Source organism: Aptenodytes patagonicus, chromosome 5 (assembly GCF_965638725.1).
Source record: "Aptenodytes patagonicus chromosome 5, bAptPat1.pri.cur, whole genome shotgun sequence".
Classification (NCBI taxonomy): Eukaryota; Metazoa; Chordata; class Aves; order Sphenisciformes; family Spheniscidae; genus Aptenodytes; species Aptenodytes patagonicus.
This window is the reverse complement of record NC_134953.1, coordinates 63,479,196-63,500,208: the sequence shown is the minus strand read 5'-3', so window position 1 is coordinate 63,500,208 and position 21,013 is coordinate 63,479,196. Positions and strand designations below refer to the sequence as shown.

The following is a 21,013-nucleotide window of genomic DNA, read 5'->3' as shown; positions in this document are numbered from 1 at the left end:
GCATTCAAATGGGTAAAAGTAATGTTACTGCAGTTTTTCTAAAGGGCACAGCAGGTAACATTTTGAACCGGACTATCACAACAGGGCAAGTTAGGTGAAACTGAACTTCATTAATTAAAGCAGGCTTGGGTTTTTTGTTTTCATGGCGAAAAAAGGCTGAATGAGTAGCATAAGAGACACACAACGAACATAAAATAGCTGTATACTGACACACACAAGGACACCTTCTGGCATTTGGCATTTGTTATCTTGGAAGTGAAATGATTTCACTTTTTCTCCAACCACTATGTTGATTAGAGTAGGGCCAATTTACTTTCAGAGGATTATCAGACTAAGCCACGGGGATTGCTTTCCTTTCCTTTGCCGTGTCCGCATTCAATCTCAATGCTGATTTTTATGCTAGTATCTGATAAAAATATACCACCATAACTGTTCACCATGCCACTCTTACCGAAACATTTCTGCTGTTTCCGGATTATTCTAAGATTATTCAGTGGTATTATGGAAAATATTCCATACAGTACAACAAAATTGTGTGTTTACAATATTATATTTTATACTGTAATACAGTATTTGTTGTTACATGCTCACATACGAGTAAAAAAGCTCATGAGAGATTAAACTGTTCTCTTTCAAGGCAGAACCTGAATGCTGTATGGTCAGTAAGGCATAGGGACACGCGCGCGCGCACACACACACACAAAAAGTGGAGTCTATATGCTGAACAAGAGTGCTGTCAAAACAAGATCACAGAAAATTTTATTAATGCACCTGTAGAAGAAGACTGAACTAATGTTGCACCGTCCCACTCCAGACATTTTCTAATACCAGATAACTTTGCTACCTCGATAGCATGCATCGAATATACTTTCCAAATGAAATAATAATAAAAAAATGCTTCATGAAATCACGTCGACTGCCACGCTAGCTGCAACCCTCAGCTTTGCAGCTGGGACATTTCACCCTGGACGGCCGTGCAGGGCAGAGGAGCCGGCGCCGCCCGAGGCCCGCCCGGGCAGGAGAGGGCTCGGCGGAAGCCCTCCGTGCCGCGGGGCCTGGCCGCCATTTGGCTGACTCCCCCCCCCCCCCCCCCGCCCGCCTCTTCCCCGGGCGGCTTTCGGGGACCCAGCCCCAGTTCCTCCGACGCGCCGGTGCGAACGCGTCGCGAGGTGCCGAGCTGCTGCCTCCGCCCCGCCGCAGGGCGTTGTGAGCTCATCCCGAACGGGTCCGGGCGCTCCGCAGCGCTGGGAGGAGCGCAGCCGCTCAACCGCGCGACGCGGGAGCCGGCTAGGGCCGCGGCAGCCGCTCCCTCCGGCCCCGGGGCGGCGGCGAGGGGAGCCGCGCGGGCGGCGCCTCACGGCCTCTGACGCGTGCATCATGGCGGCGCGGCAGCTGCTGCTGCTGCGGCGGCGGGCGGCGGCGGCGCGCTGGCGGCGCGGCTACAGCAGCGCGGGCGCTGCCGAGTACCTGCACCGCAGCATCGTGCCCACTATGCACTACCAGAAGAGCCTGCCCAGGTACGGCGGACCGCGGCTCCGCTCCCTGGTGCGCCCGCCGGGTCCTCTGCCCTTCGGGACCGCCCGTCCCGCGGCTCTCCGAGGCGCCGCCGGGCGGGGGCCGGGGCGAGGCCTGGAGTGAGCGTTCTCCGGGGAGCCAGCGTCACTGCCAGCCCCGGGGTGGCCTCCGAGGGCACCCGGCGGGCCGGGCTCCGGTGGGGGGGGGGGGGGGGGCGGCGGCAGGCGGCCGGCGGCCGTGTGGGGCCGGAGGCCCTGGGATGTCCGCTCTGAGGAGAGGGGAGAGAAAATGTCCTCCCTCCCGTTTCTGTATAGCTGCGCTTGGGGTGTGCTACTTGCTTGTTGTTGTATGTGTTCTTCCTAAATCACAGTGGAGAGGAATGATTTTGTTTTTTAAAGCATAAACATGACTATAAGCCTACTACTGAAACATCTCTTCAGGTTGCAAAGTACCCTCCGTGAGCGTGATAGGATTATTTCATAGTAAGAATTTTTTGCCTCGGTCTTCACTGGCAAGTGCTCGAGCCTCACCGCCCAAGCCGCAGAAGGCAAAGGCGGGGACTGGGAGAATGAAGAGCTGCCCACTGTGGGAGAACATCAGGTTCGAGACCATCTAAGGCACCTGAAGGTGCACAAGTCCATGGGACCCGATGAGATCCATCCGCGGGTCCTGAAGGAACTGGCGGATGAAGTTGCTAAGCCACTATCCATTGTACTTGAGAAGTTGTGGCAGTCTGGTGAAGTTCCCACTGACTGGAAAAGGGGAAACATAACCCCCATTTTTAAAAAGGGAAAAAAGGAAGACCTGGGGAACAACAGGCCAGTCAGTCTCATGTCTGTGCCTGGGAAGATCATGGAACAGATCCTCCTGGAAGCTATGCTAAGGCACATGGAGGACAGGGAGGTGATTTGAGACAGCCAGCATGGCTTCACCAAGGGCAAGTCCTGCGTGACTAACCTAATGGCCTTCTATGATGGAGTGACTACATCAGTGGACATGGGAAGGGCTACAGATGTCGTCTATCTGGAGCTCTGTAAGGCCTTTGACATGGTCCCCCACAACATCCTTCTCGCTAAACTGGAGAGGTATGGATTTGATGGGTGGACTGTCCGGCGGGTGAGGAATTGGTTAGATGGTTGCATCCAGAGGGTAGTGGTCAACGGCTCAATGTCCCGATGGAGGTTGGTGACGAGTGGCGTCCCGCAGGGGTCCGTATTGGGACTGGTACTGTTTAATGCCTTCATCAATGAGATAGTGGGATCAAGTGCACCCTCAGCAAGTTTGCAGATGACACCAAGCTGAGTGGTGCGGTCGACACACCAGAGGGACGGGATGCCATCCAGAGGGACCTGGACAAGCTCAAGAAGTGGGCCTGTGTGAACCTCATGAGGTTTAACAAGGCCAAGTGCAAGGTCCTGCACCTGGGTCGGGGCAACCCCCGGTATCAATACAGCCTGGGGGATGAAGGGGTTGAGAGCAACCCTGCCGAGAAGGACTTGGGGGTACTGGTGGATGAAAAGCTGGACATGAGCTGGCAATGTGCGCTCGCAGCCCAGAAGGCCAATCATATGCTGGGCTGCATCCAAAGAAGCGTGGCCAGCAGGTGGAGGGAGGTGATTCTGCCCTTCTACTCTGCCCTGGTGAGACCCTACCTGGAGTACTGTGTCCAGCTCTGGAGCCCTCAGCATAAGAAAGACATGGACCTGTTGGAGCGGGTCCAGAAGAGGGCCACGGAAATGATCGGGGGATGGAACACCTCTCCTATGAAGAAAGGCTGAGAGAGTTGGGGTTGTTCAGCCTAGAGAAGAGAAGGCTTCGGGGAGACCATATTGCAGCCTATCAGTACTTAAAGGGGGCTTATAAAAAAAGATGGTGGCAAACTTTTTAGCAGGGCCTGTTGCGGCAGGACAGGGGGGGTGGCTTTAAACTAAAGGGGGGTAGATTTAGACTAGATATAAGGAAGAAATTTTTTTTGCTGAGGGTGGTGAAACACTGGCACAGGTTGCCCAGAGAGGCGGTGGATGCCCCGTCCCTGGAAACATTCAAGGTCAGGTTGGATGGGGCTCTGAGCAACCTGATCTAGTTGAAGATGTCCCTGCCCACGGCAGGGGGGTTGGACTAGATGACCTTTAAAGGTCCCTTCCAACCCAAACTATTCTATGATTCTATGAAGAAGAGCATTTCCATGTTTAGGCTGAGAAACAGATGACAAAGATACTGTTTAGGAAATTTGCAAGAAAGGGTAGATGTTCAGCACCAAGCAGTGAGGGGAAGTCCCGATGCAGGGGTGGCTACTGAACTAAACCTTCCTTCTATATAGCTGCTGCTCCTTGCAACAGTTCACGTCATTGTATTCCCTGTAAGGTATTAAGACCCTTCACTGCAATACCTTTGTAACAAGAACAGTCGAGTTGTTTTTCTACCTTGTTTTCCAAGAACCTTATGCTGTGATGACATATGTCCATCTAGTCCCTTTCTTCTCATCTTCCAGAAGAAACTTTTGAGCTGTTTGGATAATATGGGGTATAAGGAAGGATAGGGAAGAGGGGAGGCAGAGAGTTTCTTACTGTGTAAGAAACTCGGGCTTCATTAGTACCACTGCTCATAAAATGCATGTCTCTCTGTTCCCCTTCCTTCAGACTGCCGGTTCCCAAACTAGAAGATACAATTAGGAGATACCTGAATGCCCAGAAACCGCTTTTAAATGATGACCAATTCAGGTATGGGCAAACAAGATACGCGTATTGCAGTATCATGTGCTGCCTCAAAGCCAAGTGTTACATATAAAAAATATGACTTGTGACAGCATTTTGACTCTTATTGATTGCTGTAGGAAAACTGAAGAACTTGCTCATCACTTTCAAAAGGGAATTGGAAGAGAGCTGCACGAGCAACTGGTTGCTCAAGACAATCAGAACAAGCATACTAGTTACATCACAGGTATGTTGGCCTACTGGATATAGAAGGAGTCTGTAGATCATCATGCTTGATAACAGACAGCTCATAATGCTACAAATAAAATAGGCTGAAGCTTAAGTTCTGTACTCCATAAACTTGGAATAACATGCTGTGAATACTACCTGTGACTGTATTTGAGCAAATTCCAAGTCTCTGGTAGAAAGAAGAATGCCCATCATCTAACTTGTATATATACCAGAATACTGGATAGATGGATATTGGAGAAACGGTATTTTTTCATGAGTTAGTGTATTTAAATTTGAGTTTACAGGGTTTATCTTTTTTCTTTTTACATTGCTATCTATTTATGTTTAGGTTAATAGAGGCGCTTAACTGTTAACTCCCTTAAGGAAACTAAAGCAATCATTTTCAAATAATTCCAAGTTATTTAGCAATAAAACTGAACTCTGAGGGGGGGTCAGAGAATATGACTAAGCTTCGGGAGGCAGGAGTGGTCAGTGCTCTGGACTTAAAACCCCCCAAAACTAAACACCATGTTCTTTTAAAGAGCAAAAGAAAAGGAGTGACAGAAAGAGGAAGGTGAGAATAAAGAAAAATTAAGAGAGGGAGAATATACATATAGTTTTTTTATTGTTCTTCCTTATTATTGCTTCCGCTGACTTCCAAATACAAGTGTCTGCTTATGAAAGTATTGGATGGATAGCAACAGAGGTAGAAATACTCAGATACCTATGGAAGTAGAAGTTTGCATGTTGCCCAGCGAATACACTTCTATCCTTGCTATCTGTTGAGACTGCTTATAAGGGTGTTAGCTACCACAAATTCTGTAGAGAATACCAGATTATTTCACAAAAGCTGCTGTTCGGTTTGTTATCTTTTACTTTCCATTCACTTTGAACAACATCTGGGGTTTTAACTGGTGGCTTTATGGTGTTTGTCAACACTAACCAGCATGCTGCTTTGTGTCCGTGAACTGTGGGGTGTTTGTATTCCTTTTTGTTTAGTTATTATTTTTCAGGCCTCATAAAAGACCTGTTCCACTTGAAATTGGTTTCTGAAAGTATGTATAATTGCCTCCACCCTGGACTTTGAAGTCCAAAGTTAAAGGGCTATGTGATGATGACAGATGTGGTCTTAAAACTGTAGGTGAATGGTAGTTACTCACCTGTGAGGACCTGAAATTAAGATTGTAACTTAGGTCCTTGAGTTACCCATTGCCCTTCTTACAGCCCAGTTAGAAGGGTCTACCTGGGACCAATCCAGGCTTGAAATAATAATTTTTAATACATCAGCTGCCTTGAGATGAAGTTGGTGTGCACTTGCTTCCTTTGTCTGCATCCAGTCAGTGTGCAATACCAGAGCTTGTCGAGTTTGAAGTTTTTAATGATGATGAAATAGAACCTACCTAAAAAATCCCTTCTCTGCCTATGCCCCCTGGATTTTCATTTACTCATAGGCAGGTGTAAAGGAGCTATGATTGATTCCCTTGGTTTTGGCAAGCACAAAACCTTTGGATCACACTCATGCTTCTTGATCTAAAAGACCTGTGGGTATCAAATGTAATTCTGCTTTCCGAAGTCAGTTCTGGGCCTGGAAGAATAACCGTACGGTCCCCTCTAACCTCGTCTTTTTGCCAGCTTGAGAGACTGGTGGTAATGCATCGGTATCAAGAGTTTTGCCCTGTGCTGATCATTTTAGTGGATAGAAAGAGGAAGGAGGTGGAAATGTAAGACAGCAAATGTAGATGGAGGAATGCTGGCAGGAATGAGGGAAACACTGGATCAGAAATAAAGGTGGTTCTAAAGAGAAGCATGCCCTCAGTGACAGAGAGTTGCAGAAATTAATAGCTTAAAGGCATGTTCCACTCCAAATGTGAGGTGTGCACCAAAATATAGTGCTGGGGAGCTGCATTGTATGTCGCAGGAGTTACGGTTTATCACTGAGCCATATACAAAACATGGAAATTGGCCCTTGTTGCTGATGACACTGACACTCTTGATATGGATCACTCCAAATACAGTATTTTTACAATTAGTCAACAGTACCTTTCTTCATAATTGGAGGTTGGGAGAATCCCTGGGGGACTTACTACATATGTTTGTCTTGTTTGTACGCACTTCAAGAGGTGTTTATTCGTGATCACATATTGACTATGTGAACCTCTGGTCTGACTTGGTAAGCTGCTCTTATGTTCTGACCTATTTTTCAACTCTCCATTTTCAGGTCCCTGGTTTGACATGTACCTAAAAGCACGTGAACCTGTTGTTTTGAATTTTAATGCATTTATGTCTTTTAATCCTGATCCGAAATCTGAATATAACGATCAGCTCATACGAGCTACGAACATGACTGTTTCTGCTGTACGTTTTATGAAGACCTTCAGGGCTGGTTATCTTGAACCAGAAGTTTTTCACCTCAATCCGGAAAAAAGTGACACTCAGATCTTTAAAAAAATTATCCGATTTGTGCCTTCTTCACTTTCTTGGTTTGGTGCCTACATGGTCAATGCGTACCCCCTAGATATGTCTCAGTACTTCAGGCTTTTCAATTCTACGCGGCTGCCTAAACTCAACAGAGATGAGCTTTATACAGATGAAAAGGCAAAACATTTACTGGTACTGAGAAATGGGAATTTTTATGTATTTGATGTTATTGATAGAGACGGAAATATGTTGAAACCTTCAGAAATACAAGCACACTTGAAATACATCCTTAGTGACAACAGTCCAGCCCCAGCCTTCCCTCTTGGCTACCTCTCCAGTGAAAACCGAGATACGTGGGCATTGCTGAGAAAGAATCTACTGGATAATGGCAATGAAGAAGCTCTTCAGAAAGTAGACTCTGCGGTATTTTGTTTAAGTTTAGATGATTTTCCCATTAAAGACTTTGTGCACTTGTCCCACACTATGTTGCATGGAGATGGTGCTAACCGCTGGTATGACAAATCCTTTAATCTTATCATAACTAAGGATGGCACTGCAGGAATTAATTTTGAACATTCCTGGGGAGATGGTGTGGCTGTGCTCAGGTTCCAGAATGAGGTTTTTAAAGATAGCACCAAGGCACCAGCCATCAGCCCCCAGTCCCAGCCTGCTTCAGTAGACTCTTCTAGAGCAGTACAGAAACTTGACTTTAAGCTGAATGATGCCTTAAAAGCAGGAATTACCAAAGCCAAACAGAAGTTTGATGCCAGTGTAGAAGCACTGTCTCTTAATATGATTCAGTTCCGTGAAGGGGGCAAGGACCTTCTAAAGCAGAAGAAGGTAAGTCCAGATGCTGTGGCTCAGCTTGCCTTCCAGATGGCTTTCCTTCGACAATACAATCAGACTGTTGCTACATATGAGTCTTGTAGTACTGCAGCTTTCAAACATGGTCGTACAGAAACTATACGTCCTGCCTCTATCCATACAAAGAAATGTTCAGAAGCTTTTGTCAGGGAACTGTCCAAACATAGCACAGAAGAGCTTCAGAAGTTGATAGTGGAGTGCTCAAAATACCATGGCCATTTGACAAAAGAAGCTGCTATGGGTAAGTAGGAATATATCAAACACTCTTGCTTTTGCATTAAAATGTCTATTAAAGTTGCTGTAAATGTTTACTTCACAACTAAATAATTTAATTTTCGTGGAGGTCTAATGTTAATGTAAACTTGACAAAAACAGTAGCAGAAGGCTGCAGTTTAAAATGCATTCTCTAAGACTTGTTTCTTGATGGAGGAGAATGCCTCTGTGCTTCCCACTTCACTGTTAACGTGTGGAGAATTTTTTATACTTTAGTTTTTGTCTTTATAGCAGCTGGGCTATTAGAAAATTTGATAAATACCTAGTGCATGTTGTACTCCCCAAGGCAGCCAAGAACTTTGGCTTTATGTCCGAGGAGTTCCTACCTTATCCCTGCAGGGGATAAAAGCTTTAACAACTTCCAAATCAAACTGATTCTTTGGCTGTGCTACTCCTGGTATTTTTCTAAATGCTTTCTTTTGAATTGTCCTTCCCAGAAGCATAACTTGTTTTATTGCTTCAGTAAAATTGACTGTTGAACATTACCCCATAGAGTCTAAGATTTGCCTCCTTTTGTTGATGCAAGATCCTCTTCCTCTTTAGATTCATAAATTTTAAGAAAGCTTTTCTCTGTTTTAAACAACCTGGATATGTTCAGGTAAATAGTTAATCAAAGAATGCGATGTATTATTAAAATTGTCTTGTTGTTAACAAGATGTTAACAACAAGATGTTGCTAACAATGTTAACATTGCACTTTTGTTTACTATCATGATTCCTGGTTGAGGCTAGCAGTACAGCAAGCCCTCATTCCCTAGGATACATGCATTAGAAGTGCAGAATGTCTGGGTTCTGAAAAATTATTCCTGCTAATATGAAAGTAAAACCCAGTTCTATAGACCTCCTCTTTTATGGCTGAAAAACAATGTGATGTCAAAATAAGTGAGTTTACTTCCCACAAAAATTAGTCATCTCTCTAATACTTGTTATTTTATTTTAACAGGTCAGGGATTTGACCGACATCTCTTTGGCTTGCGCTATTTAGCCTTATCCAAAGATATTGCACTGCCTGATTTCTATCAAGACCAAGCCTATGCTCGGCTTAATCACAACATCATTTCTACAAGCACATTGTTAAGCCCAGCTGTGCAATTAGGAGGGTTTGGCCCAGTGGTGTCTGATGGTTTTGGAGTAGGATATCAGGTACATAATGATTGGATAGGTTGCAATGTTTCTTCTTACCCAACTAGGAATGGTAAGGAATTCCTTCAGTGTATATACAAGTCACTAGAAGATATCTTTAATGTTTTAAAGGGCAAGAAAATGAGTAGTTAGACATAAAAATGTTGGAACACTTTACAGTTGCAGTACAAAATGCAGACTATGTCTAATTGGCATACTAATCAGTGTTCAAGGTGGCTGAGACTGCCCAGCTTAATTGGCTTCATTTATCTTCATTGAACTTGAATACTGTTAGATTCACTATGAAATTTGTATCTATTTTAAAGAAATCAAGTACAGACCTTGAATGCATGTTTCAGGAAATACAAACATTGACAATGTCAAAATTAAGTAACAGACCCATCTGTTCCAACAGATCCATGTGTTCTTAAAACACATTATTTAAAATAAAAAGCATTGTTACCAAGTTTGTGAACTTGGAACATCTGTGTTCCATGAGTGTTCAGACAGACAACAGCACTGTGATACCACTCTTAAACTGTTTGATTTTAAAAAGTATGCACAATAATTTTAAATATGGAAGAGTGGTTACATTTGCACTCTTGCAGTAAGCTTCCTTACTAACTTGTCACACTTACTTTTCTCTAATTTAAACTTGAATTGATATCAGAACTGATTGTGCCTCAACTGCTTGAAGCCTTTCCACTGTAACAGCTTTTTGAGAAACAAAAAATGAAGTGGGAGGCTTTAAGTAACCTGCAATCACCAACTGTGTTGTTAAATTGACTGGAAGAGACTGTATTGTAATAAAGCTATCTATTAATAACCACAAAGTTATTTTATTGTCATATCGAAATAATACAGCATGGGTAGTCCCTTTATCAATAGCTCGTGTTTCTTATAAAGGTTGAAAAGAATACTACTGAAAGCATGCTGCAGTGTTGGCTCTCCCCTTCCATACATGAAGTCTGTCCAGTAATCTGCTTTTGTTTTGCTACGTAAACCTGTGCTCTTGTGTCTTAAAAAAGAAAAATCACTGAACTTTATCTCTTGGGGTTCTCTTTTTCCAAACATCCTCTTACTGTGGAAAAGTAACCTCAACAGAACATTTTCCTGTTTCCTCCTTGTTCTATCAGCTAGAACTTTTGATGTCACTTATTGTAGTAAATTTCATAGAATCATACAATCATTAAGGTTGGAAAGGACCTCTAAGATCATCGAGTCCAACCATCAACCCAACACCACCATGCCCACTAAACCATGTCCCTAAGTGCCTCATCTACATGTCTTTTAAATACTTCCAGGGATGGTGACTCAACCACTTCCCTGGGCAGCCTGTTCCAATGCTTGACAACCCTTTCGGTGAAGAAATTTTTCCTCGTGTCCAATCTAAACCTCCCCTGGCGCAACTTGAGGCCATTTCCTCTTGTCCTATCGCTTGTTACTTGGGAGAAGAGACCAACACCCACCTCGCTACAACCTCCTTTCAGGTAGTTGTAGAGAGCGATGAGGTCTCCCCTCAGCCTCCTCTTCTCCAGGCTAAACAACCCCAGTTCCCTCAGCCGCTCCTCATAAGACTTGTTCTCCAGACCCTTCACCAGCCTCGTTGCCCTTCTCTGGACACGCTCCAGCACCTCGACGTCCTTCTTGTAGTGAGGGGCCCAAAACTGAACACAGTATTTGAGGTGCAGCCTCACCAGTGCCGAGTACAGGGGCACGATCACTTCCCTACTCCTGCTGGCCACACTATTTCTGATACAGGCCAGGATGCCATTGGCCGCTTTGGCCACCTGGGCACGCTGCTGGCTCATGTCCAGCTGGCTGTCAACCAGCACCCCCAGGTCCTTTTCCTCCAGGCAGCTTTCCAGCCACTCTTCCCCAAGCCTGTAGCATTGCATGGGGTTGTTGTGGCTGAAGTGCAGGACCCGGCACTTGAATCTCATACCGTTGGCCTCAGCCCATCGATCCAGCCTGTCCAGGTCCCTCTGCAGAGCCTTCCTACCCTCGAGCAGATCAATGCTCCTGCCCAACTTGGTGTCATCTGCAAACTTACTGAGGGTGCACTCAATCCCCTCATCCAGATCATTGATAAAGATATTGAACAAGACCGGCCCCAAAACTGAGCCCTGGGGAACACTGCTGCCAGAGTCGTAGTGCCTAGAGCTGCATCTTTAATGCATTGGGGCTCATTGCAGAAGTTCTGAAGACTTAAGACTTATCAGAACTCTCTGAAGGGATTGCAGGAGAGCTTGAGCATAAACATCAATAAAACTTAGCGGTGCTGTGAAGGCGAGATGAAACTGATGCAGACAGTTGCTTGTGTGCTGTTCACAACTGGGACTCTGCCAGCTACAAAGTGCGTGGTAGCAAAAGGGGAAGGGGCCTTTGTCAGTCAAGAAGTCAAAGGTGCTCAAAGTTGCTGGGATTACAACACAGATGCCCTGTGCATGAGATACCCCTTTTTGCACAAAATTCGTTATGGTATGTATAACCTGAACTCCTCTGCCTTCTAAACCCTGACATCTTCCACTCTGTTTTTCTTCTGGGAAGATGAGTCTTTCTCTGGAGCTGAATAGCACAGTAGCGCTTGCTTCTGCAGCTCTGTGTAAAACTAATGCAGCTCATGTCTTTCAGCACAGCCCACCGTGACCCTGACAACGAAATACATTGGCAGAACATAAAGCCTGAGCATGTTGGTTGGGTGTGACAGATGAGGTTCAGAGGCTCAGAAACCTACTTGCCTTTACTCTTCCTTTGGATATCTTAGCTTCTGGGTTCTCCCAGTGTCTTTTTTCTTCATCACGTAAGCGTAAGCAATACCGTATCTTGAAGCATGAACTGCAAGTTCTAGGAAAGGGAGAGGCGTGCTTTAAATATGTAAGCCCAACGGCTTATAAACTTTTCCTAGTCAGGGCTGTTTCCTCTGCAGCCTGTAATGTGCTGTTCTCTTTTCCAGTTGAAAAGGATTATTTTAAAACATAACCATGATTGTTCTTGCTCATTTAAACAAAGAAAGGAAGGTGATCATTTGGGGGGATGAAGGAGATAATCTATCATGAAACACTAATCGGACCAAAAGCCTTTGAATGAAAGTCACTAAAGAAGGTTTTGGGGTTTCCATTTTTGGTTGGCTTTGGTTTTTTTTTTAAATACCAGAACAGCTGGCAAGATTGTGAGCACACTTGCCATGAAGTAGAAAGTCTGCCTTTAACTAGAAATGAGTGAGGTTTAGTTAATGACACACTCAGATTTTCAGATGTAACAGCTATGTGTAAGTGTCAATAGCAGTCAAGCTTATTAAGTGTTCTCAGTAAACTCACCTCAGTGTCTTTACCGAACTGGCAGAAAGCTATTAAAGACATACCTTTTCGCTTGAACAGTTAACACAGTCCCTTTAATCAGAGCCATTTCCCGATGATAGGAATGGTGAGTGAAAAGACCTTATGCTTATGTTAGAGAATCAAATGTGGGTACCTCTTGGTGATAGGCTATTAAAAACTTTAAGGCAGTTAAGTTGTCTAAGTAGTTACTGTTGATACAGTAGTTAAGCTACAGTCCATCACAACCATACGTATTCCCAAAAAAGACAACATTAAGAAAATGGCACAGTTCAGTCAAGTGTATATACGATTTTCAGTTTGTACTGAGGCCATCTCAAAAGTGCTCTGTGGAAAATATTTTATTAGTTCGTCCTGGGAACAGTAAGTACAACTTAGGTTTCCACTTCTGAAGTACAGCCATGTGAAAAGTAACTCCGAGGAAACTGCATCTCTGATGGTTACAGCCCCTTCATCAATAAGCATGTAAACATTTATTAGGGGTATGAACTTTAGCATTTTACAAATTTATGGGTAACTTCATAGATTCCAACAGATTCCTTTGTTTTTTCATCATAGTCATTCCAGTCCTATAGGAAATAAGATTTCACAGTATTAGTCACAGAGGATAGAATGCAACAGTGTCTAAAACACAGACTGGAATTCAAACTGAAACTAAGCCTTACTCAAAGTTTGGGTCTTAGAGTTCTGTGGAAAGCACTGTGCAGTCACTAAGCTAAGTTCTGATATCCGAGAGAAGCAAGAGCACTGGCCTGAAATTAAATGGGCTTCAGTCTCAGTGTTTGAACAATGGTTTTTTTTTTTTTCATATGTAGTCCACAGCCTGTAGTGGACAAGATGGCAACCACGGCAGATGAAAGGATTATCTATCATTTACAACACCCTAGTCAGGTGGGTAAGCAGACAAGCAGATCCCTGCCAAGTAGGATACCAGGGAACAGATTTGACCTTGAGATTCTTGCTCACAGCCAAGGAAGATTTGCAATGCTGGAGTCATTATCCTGAGCTTTGAAGGACAGTGTCTTTCTATTACTTTTTAATATCTCTCTGCACAGGAAAAAGTGCAGGCATCTTCCTAGAAAAATCAGTTCACCACTCTGAATAACCCCAGCCATTTAGTATTCCAGGTGTTTGCTCTCTGGAATTCCTAAGTGACTTAGAAGAAAAGTTGCATTTCTACCTTTGTCAGCTACTAAGCTATCAAATGAATACTTTAAAATGACGCTGTTAGTAATGCTGGTTGTTCGTAGTTGATTTAGTTTCCCTCTCCAGCTATGACCTTCCTGTGCCTACATGAAAGAGCAAAACTAGTCTCTTGAATGTGCAGGGTGTGTATTTTGGACTAGCGACTTAGGGAAAGAAAGCTAGATAATTAGATTTACTAATGAAACTAAGACAACATACCTTTTCTAACAAGTTTATGTCATTGAAAGGTGTGCCAGATTCTGCACCTTCAGCGGCAAACCCTGCCTGCAAACACATTTGCAGTAAGTTTTTAAGAATAAGTTGTACCAAGAAAATAATAAATATCATCATTGAAACATGTTTAAAGAAAGCAACTCAGCACAAACTTCTATCGTATTTCTTTTAAATTAGGTAGAAAGAATGGTCAAGCTCTTTCCTGGTTAAGGGTCAGTATAAGATTGTGACCCTGTTTGTGAATTGGGAAAATTCAATCTAAGCAACCACAGCGTAAAATGAGGGAACACTGCTCCTCTGTTTTTCCTGCCAAAAAGGTATTTCCAAGTATTCTAGATAACGTTAAACCTGGGTTTCTAAGTTTATATAGCAGCATCCAACTACTAATAGCTTTAATTTGTGTTCAGAATCCATACAGGCATTATGTATAAAATAGCTTCATAATAAACTTACACTGCAAGAAAACAATAGAAAGAAAATGTGGGAAAGGGTTAATAGTTTTGGCTTAAATATCACCAGAATCCACTCTAGAGAAGGAGCAGCCTGTATTGGATTTGGGTACAGAAGCAACTAGCAAGCTTTACATGAAAAGGAGGATCAGCTGGCTGAATGAACAGATTAGTATACCCAAACAATCATTTCAAAAGGGAGAGTTCTCCATTGTTGTTACTGCTGCTGTTTTTAAAGAGTTGAAGGAAAGGGTAACAATAGCACTAGGAAGGAAATAGCGTATCAGTGGGGTATAGCACAAGAACAAGGTGTTCTGTTTTACCTTCTATAGGAACAGCTCTCTCATTTTAGGGTTCACAGTTATCAAGCTGTAAATTAAGTTTTATTAGTTTTAAAAGTAAAATTAAAAATCTCAGCCACCTCTGTAGCATACAGGAAGATTTCTTACATTGCCATTTCTAACTACAGAAATTAAGTGGCTAAAAAGCAAAGGTACCTTATTCCTGATTTTCTGCAAGGGATCTACACTTGCATTTTTGATAAAGAAATCCCCACTAGTGCCAGTCAGACATTTAACCGTGTAAGAATGTGTGAACTAAGCCACATGATTTTAAAATATTTCGGGATTTGAATGGAAGGTTAAGCACTTGGGAGTAAAATAAACCACAGAGTGTGGCAGATGTAACAACAGGAGAGCTATCAGCAAGGCTCAGTGTGAATATGGCCTTTATATAATTGTCAGAAGCCCATCTCAAGGGAACTGCTAGGGGCGGAGAGGAAGATCAGCATCATGGGACAAAAATGCTGAGCTGCAGTATAGAACAAACAATCAAAAAATAGAAGAAGCCCTGCTTTTGCCACCTGGAGATATTCACCAGCCCTCCAAGGAAAAAGAAGCCATGTGACTGGAATTACAAGCTTCTGTACCAGACACTCAGTGGGACTTGCATTCTTACAGCTTTGGCGTCAGAGCAGAAACTCGTTTAATCTCTGCAGAAGGGAGCTGGGACATGCAGTGACTTGTCTGCTCTCTGCTGACGGGCAAAGGACCAACAGCTAAAGCATAAACACACACACCCCAAAGAAGCAAAAGTGCCTATTGACTTAACAACACAGTGAATTGTCACACTTTTGTTACCAATGAAACTATCAGTTATGCCACAAAGCGAAGAAGCTTAAGAAGGTTTAAGAGAAATTTTATAAAGAAACCTCCATTTTTTAGTTGAAGCATTCACTTGAGGGACAAGGACAGGAAAGGAGCTGAACTATCCTCAAGTAAAGCCAAAAATTATATATCAGATTTGCAGTAGATGTATCTACTTAAGCACATTAAACAAGAAAAGTAACTAGGGGGAAAAAATTGTGCTTGCCCATTATTAGAACACACGAGTACCTAGTTTGAATTTGTTGCTACTACTAGATAGAAAAAGAGGGTTTATATCAGAGAATCAAAGGACACTTTCTCCTCTTTCAGACTCCAATCATTTTTTTGAGAAAACTACTATAATTTAAATAAGACATGCAAGCATTGAGCCACTCTAAATTGACTTCAGGTATGGTTGTATTATGTCTATCAAAAATACAAAGAAAATAGAGTAATGCTATGGCCAATCCTGTTCGGTGCTAATCAAAAGCCAGATCTTAGGTTGTGGAGAAGCCAGGCTGGCTTAGATCATGTCAAATATAAAGCAGTTTATAGAATTGTTTGGAACTGCAGAAGTGTATATATTTACTCATTTAGGCATCAGAAAATTCACTGAAATACCTGCTCAGGGATTCAAGTGTACTCTCCAATAGAGTGCACAGACCAAACTTTGAGAATATTAAATTAAAAGCTTTATTACAGCTGTGAAGTCTTTGTTCTGCAGATAAAAATAAAATTGACAGCTAGGATGCAGAGCTATAAACATCTACATTTTATAGTCTCATAGATTTTTCTTGAAGTGCAAGTTCCTAGGTCTGGCTGCAAAGCTTTCGAACAGGAATGAACTAATAACCATTCTGTTCCTCGAAAAGATAGGCTTCATTTTAAATAAATAAAGAGAACTTCCTGCAGCACACTGCAGTGGTGATTTTATTTATACCAAATTCTTTGTAGGATCAGCTTTTTTGGTCTGTTTCTTACCATAGTGTCAGTCTGAGGGAAGGATAAGACAGGTTTATATTTGTCAGTCTATTTACACCTAATCCGACTGGAATAATAGGTTAAATATAGTAGGGAGTTAGCTTGCATACAGCACGACCATGCACAAGCAAATGAATCACTGAAGACTGGCTTGGACCTGAAGAAATCCTTTAACTCTGAACCTTGAGGTGTGCTTTGCAACACTCGTAACTGCTGTTGATCTTTGCCTTGATCAGTCTTTGTCTGATCAAGTTTCAAATGGAAAAATGCCAATATTCATTTCCTATGGCTTTGGTGATGTCAAGTCTCAAAGAAAATTCTTTTTTTTTTAGAGGCCATATACTGAAGACTGTTCATAACCTGAACTTCATCTACTCTCTGTAACATCCCAAGAAGCAAAGTGGCGCTCTCCTGAATGTGGCTGTCTAATTATGCACTTTCACAATTCCCCTTTAGGAAAGACTCCCTTTTGCAACAACCTGAGCAATGAAGACCTTTCAGATGAATTCCAGTGAGCAGTGCCGAGTCACCTGTAAGGCAATTTGAATATGACTCCAGGGTGTGTTTAATTTTAGATTTTACTGGCACAAAGAATACCAGAGTTGTTAGTGTTAGCTGCTTGGGTTTTTTGTTTGGGGTGGTTTTTTGTTGTTTTTGTTTTTTTTTTTTTTGAGTCAAATGAAGTAAAAGAATGAACTGTGGAGAGGATGGAAAACCGGGGAAGCCTAGGACATTCCAGGAAGAGCAGTACATTTCAAATAGTGTGTATTTTATCACTCTAGAGTCTATAAGAAGTGCTCTTAAAAACTGAGAAACAAATAAGAACTCACCTGTGGTTGAAAGTCAACGGGTTCCAGACCTCGGCATTCAAATTCCACTATAGTTTTGAATTTCTCACTGTCTTCAGCCTATAATTGAGTCAGAGTACCATTAGTTTTCTTCTAATAGGGAAACAGTGACAAGCATTAGTCTAGGAATGAATTGCTTTAAAGGCAGTACTATCAACTCTGATGTCCCAAGTGACAGCAAAATCCTAGGGCTCATTTAATAGGTATTCCAACAGGGATTTCTTAATCTGCCACAAAGAAGCCTTCAAAAGGAAACTAATATGGGCATTACAGAATCACCTCTAATTTGAGTGATACGGTTTTGTGTTTTGCTTATGAAATGTATCACGGATTATTCTACGCTTGAGACTGTGTGCAGGAGCCTACAAGAGACAATTTGCTATCAGAGGAGAATACCAGCTTTTTGTGTTCTTGAAAGCGGAATGTGATGATAAAGCAAAACCTCAAAATATTATTAAGGCTTATTTATCTTTCACTTGTTATATAAAAGAGAAAACAAACTTACATTGTAAGGTTTGATTGTCTGACTTAAAATATCTAAAAAAAAAAAAATCAGAAGTGTTAAAGTGAGTGGCATTATGTCTTCAGTTTTATTCATCACAAACCAAGCACCAGCTTCTTTTTTTGAAGAAATTTCCTTATACAAAGTAAAAGAAACAAAGTAACCAAGCAGTTCCTGCAGTTGGCCCTCAAAAGGTAGAATTCAATTCTTCTCACTTCTCCTGAGAAGTTCACATTACACCATTTTGTTACCCTAACAATGGAAAAAAATTTGCATGCTTTTGTAAAGTGACATCACGGGTATGAGTTTTGTTCATGCAGAAACCTGAACTCACCCAGAGGTCTTGCTGTCTCCTTCATAAGCATGATGACAAGTATGTACCTGTTGTGAACTCAAGCACCAGTGTACAAGGAAAAAAATTCCTGGTGAATGCTCTTTACAAACAGTGTCAAGCAAAAATGGGGACTAAAAAATAAACTTAGGAGAAAAAGTGTAAAATGGATGATGTCTCTCAAATTTCTAAGCACATACCAATGGAGTTCTCCCTGGAGCACAGCTTGCATTTCTGCACCATAGTGGCACTTCCTCTGCCTCCTTTCAGGGGAGCACTGTCCTAAAAACCATGACAATAGAGACATCATTTTTAACTGCACTCTAGCTGAGCCACTGGAAACCTCTGCAAAGGTAAAGTAGTTTTTACAACAATGGTCTTAAACTTTAACTTTTTAAAAATATTGCAATGAGAAGGCTTTTTTTAAACTAGAGAGATCTATAATTCAGAAAGCTGTGATTATCAAAGAATAATTCTGTTCTAGACTTAAAATAGTTAATAATGGATAGTTATGTCTTGTCCATATATGCACGTTCCATTAATTCCTCAAAATACATTCTTACCATTCAGTAGTATGCAACAAAGAGGGATGATTATTCCTGAAAACAGAACCTTCTCTTATCCCTGACAAATTTTATCCTGCTTTTTTCAGTTTCTAAATGCTAATTTAGCATGCTTAACTCACCTTTAATTACCTAATTTACTTACCTAATTTAATTACCTAAACTTCTCCAAAAAGATTCCATCAGAGAAATATGCTACAGGCACAACCTTATTCTGGTATCACTTCAAAATTTGTTTTCAAATGATATTTTTACAGAAAGGCAGCTTTTCAAAGCAGCTGTAAATACTTTCTCACCAACAGTCACCATTCCAATGGCATATTTCAATTAAGTCTCCAAATATTTTTTTTAATACGGAATATGACAGCATTTCCTGAATGCATACAGCTATTAAAATACTACCTCATCTAAAGTGCAAGTCATCACATCCCTGACACCAATATCGCTTGTATGTAAGAGGCAGGTTTGTTTTCTCATTTTTGTTCTGATGCAGGTTACAACAGGGAAACATACCATCAATCGCAGATACTGCCATTTTTCAGAAACTTCACTACAGTTCCCACATTTCAGCTGAAAAATAAATATAAACCAGAGAATTTAAAGCTGTCAATAATCAGGGATTAAAAAGCTGAAGGAGCTGATGTGAGCCCCCCAGAATCAAACGCCATCGTTTCACAGCGGAGAGGAGCCAGAGGCAGATATGAGGTGCTGTCTATCCCGACAAGCCCATGAGCTGACTCGACCTGGCGGGTATGCCTGCCGCAGAGGGTCTGCCCTTCGGTGCGTTGGATGGAAAGCGTGTTACAGAAGCACGGTCACGAAATAAAAGTTACCTGCCAATGGATATTGGATTACCAACCACCTCACCAATGGAAGCACTGACCAACACTCGAACTTAAGACTTTTCATTATTGCAAACTAATGTATAATGTCATGCATGTATTAATGAATACATATCCGTATACTTAGACCACCACGTTTGTTGCTCCTGTAGCAGCCTGCTTGCGCTGTGTGGAAAAACCCCACATTGCATTTTAAGCCGAGTGATGTGACATTCAACACCACAGGCCTTCATCGCCAGGTGCCCCGCTGGACAGTCTAACAGGCTCTTAACACCGAGAACGGCGTTTCCCAGCTCCCGAAGACCCCGAGGCCGCCGCCGCCCGCCGCACCTTGAGGTACCAGCGGAAGTCCTCCCCCTCGGCCCGCAGGCGGGTGATGTTCTCCAGCGTGGCGCGCAGCTGCAGCCCGATCCTCTGCAAGGCAAGAGGCAGCGAGAGAGGCCGTCAGCTCAGCTCAGCTCAGCTCAGCTCAGCTCAGCTCGGCCCGGCCGCGGCTCCTACCTACCCCCATGGCCTCGCAGGGTGCCCGGCAGCTCACGGGGCCGCGAAGGCGCCGCACTATCAGGACTCCCCTGACGGCCCCCCTCAACCCCGTCCCGCCTCTCGCGGGAGCAGCTGCGTGTTTCAAGCCGCTCCTGCGTGTTTTTAGTGCTGGTTTGCGTTTTTTTTGTTTTGTTCCCCCAGCGCGTTGCGCCAAGCTGGCGGCCGTCTTCCGGTGCCCTCCGCCGGGCTGAAGCTAACGTGAAGCCGAAGCTGCCCTCGGCCAAGATGGCGCCCGCCGGCGCGGCCCGCCACCGCCCCGCCGTCCGCCGGAGCGGCCCCAGGCGGGAGGCGCGGCGGGCTGGGCCCCGGGGAGCGGGGCGGCCGGTTCAGGGGATGAAAGCGGAACGCTGGTGGTGGGGAAGCGGGGCAGGCATGTGGGGAGGGTGCAGAAGGAGGATGCTGGCGGGAAAGGCAGATGGTGCCTGTGGTGAGAGGAGGGAAAGCAGGAGGTGCTGGCACAGGTAATAAGGGTTAGATGTTTTCACCTTTTAAAAAGTCATTTAACCACAATCTTTCTTTAATCGCAGTGGCTACTGGTTTAGGAAAAACAGAAAGAAGCGCTAGAGAAAGCAAGGGCTCAGTTCGGCAGAGCTGCCGTGGGGAGGGGACGCTCCCCCTCAGAGCTTGTGGGGAACCTCGGATCACTGGGGGGGGGTGGGGGGCGGGTGTCTCCCACAGTGCTTTACAAAAATTACCACTTTAAAGTTGAGACATGTTTGGTCCTCTAAGTCTCTTAATCAATTCTGCACAACAGATCTAGTCTAGAACTTAACTAAATACATCCTACATTGCTTTTCATTTCAGTTTTTCTAAAGCGGGAGCATCAGTGAAGATCCTGGATGGCTCCCAGGTGGCCTGTTGTCTACTTCTGCTCTGAAGGCAAATGGGTAACCACAGCAGCACGTTGTTAGGAAGTCAACATGTGTCTTTGCGATAA

General features: G+C 43.4%; 2 protein-coding genes across 2 annotated transcripts; one reads left to right on the top strand and one right to left on the bottom strand.

Moving 5' to 3' along the window:
• Positions 1 to 1,377: 1,377 nt before the first annotated feature.
• On the top strand, positions 1,378 to 10,026 carry CPT2 (carnitine palmitoyltransferase 2). Its single transcript, XM_076340183.1, has 5 exons — positions 1,378 to 1,517; positions 4,155 to 4,235; positions 4,349 to 4,455; positions 6,658 to 7,962; positions 8,937 to 10,026. The coding sequence occupies exons 1-5, from the start codon at positions 1,378 to 1,380 to the stop codon at positions 9,266 to 9,268; spliced, it is 1,965 nt and encodes a 654-aa protein (XP_076196298.1). The 3' UTR covers positions 9,269 to 10,026.
• A 2,750-nt stretch (positions 10,027 to 12,776) lies between these two features.
• On the bottom strand, positions 12,777 to 20,290 carry CZIB (CXXC motif containing zinc binding protein). The gene is made up of 8 exons (XM_076340181.1): positions 20,039 to 20,290; positions 19,864 to 19,947; positions 19,205 to 19,261; positions 18,329 to 18,410; positions 17,801 to 17,832; positions 17,278 to 17,355; positions 13,858 to 13,923; positions 12,777 to 13,022 (listed from the first exon to the last, which is right to left on the bottom strand). Exons 1-8 carry the CDS (start codon positions 20,042 to 20,044, stop codon positions 12,945 to 12,947), a joined length of 483 nt encoding a protein of 160 aa, XP_076196296.1. The 5' UTR covers positions 20,045 to 20,290; the 3' UTR covers positions 12,777 to 12,944.
• Between the last annotated feature and the right edge of the window lie 723 nt (positions 20,291 to 21,013).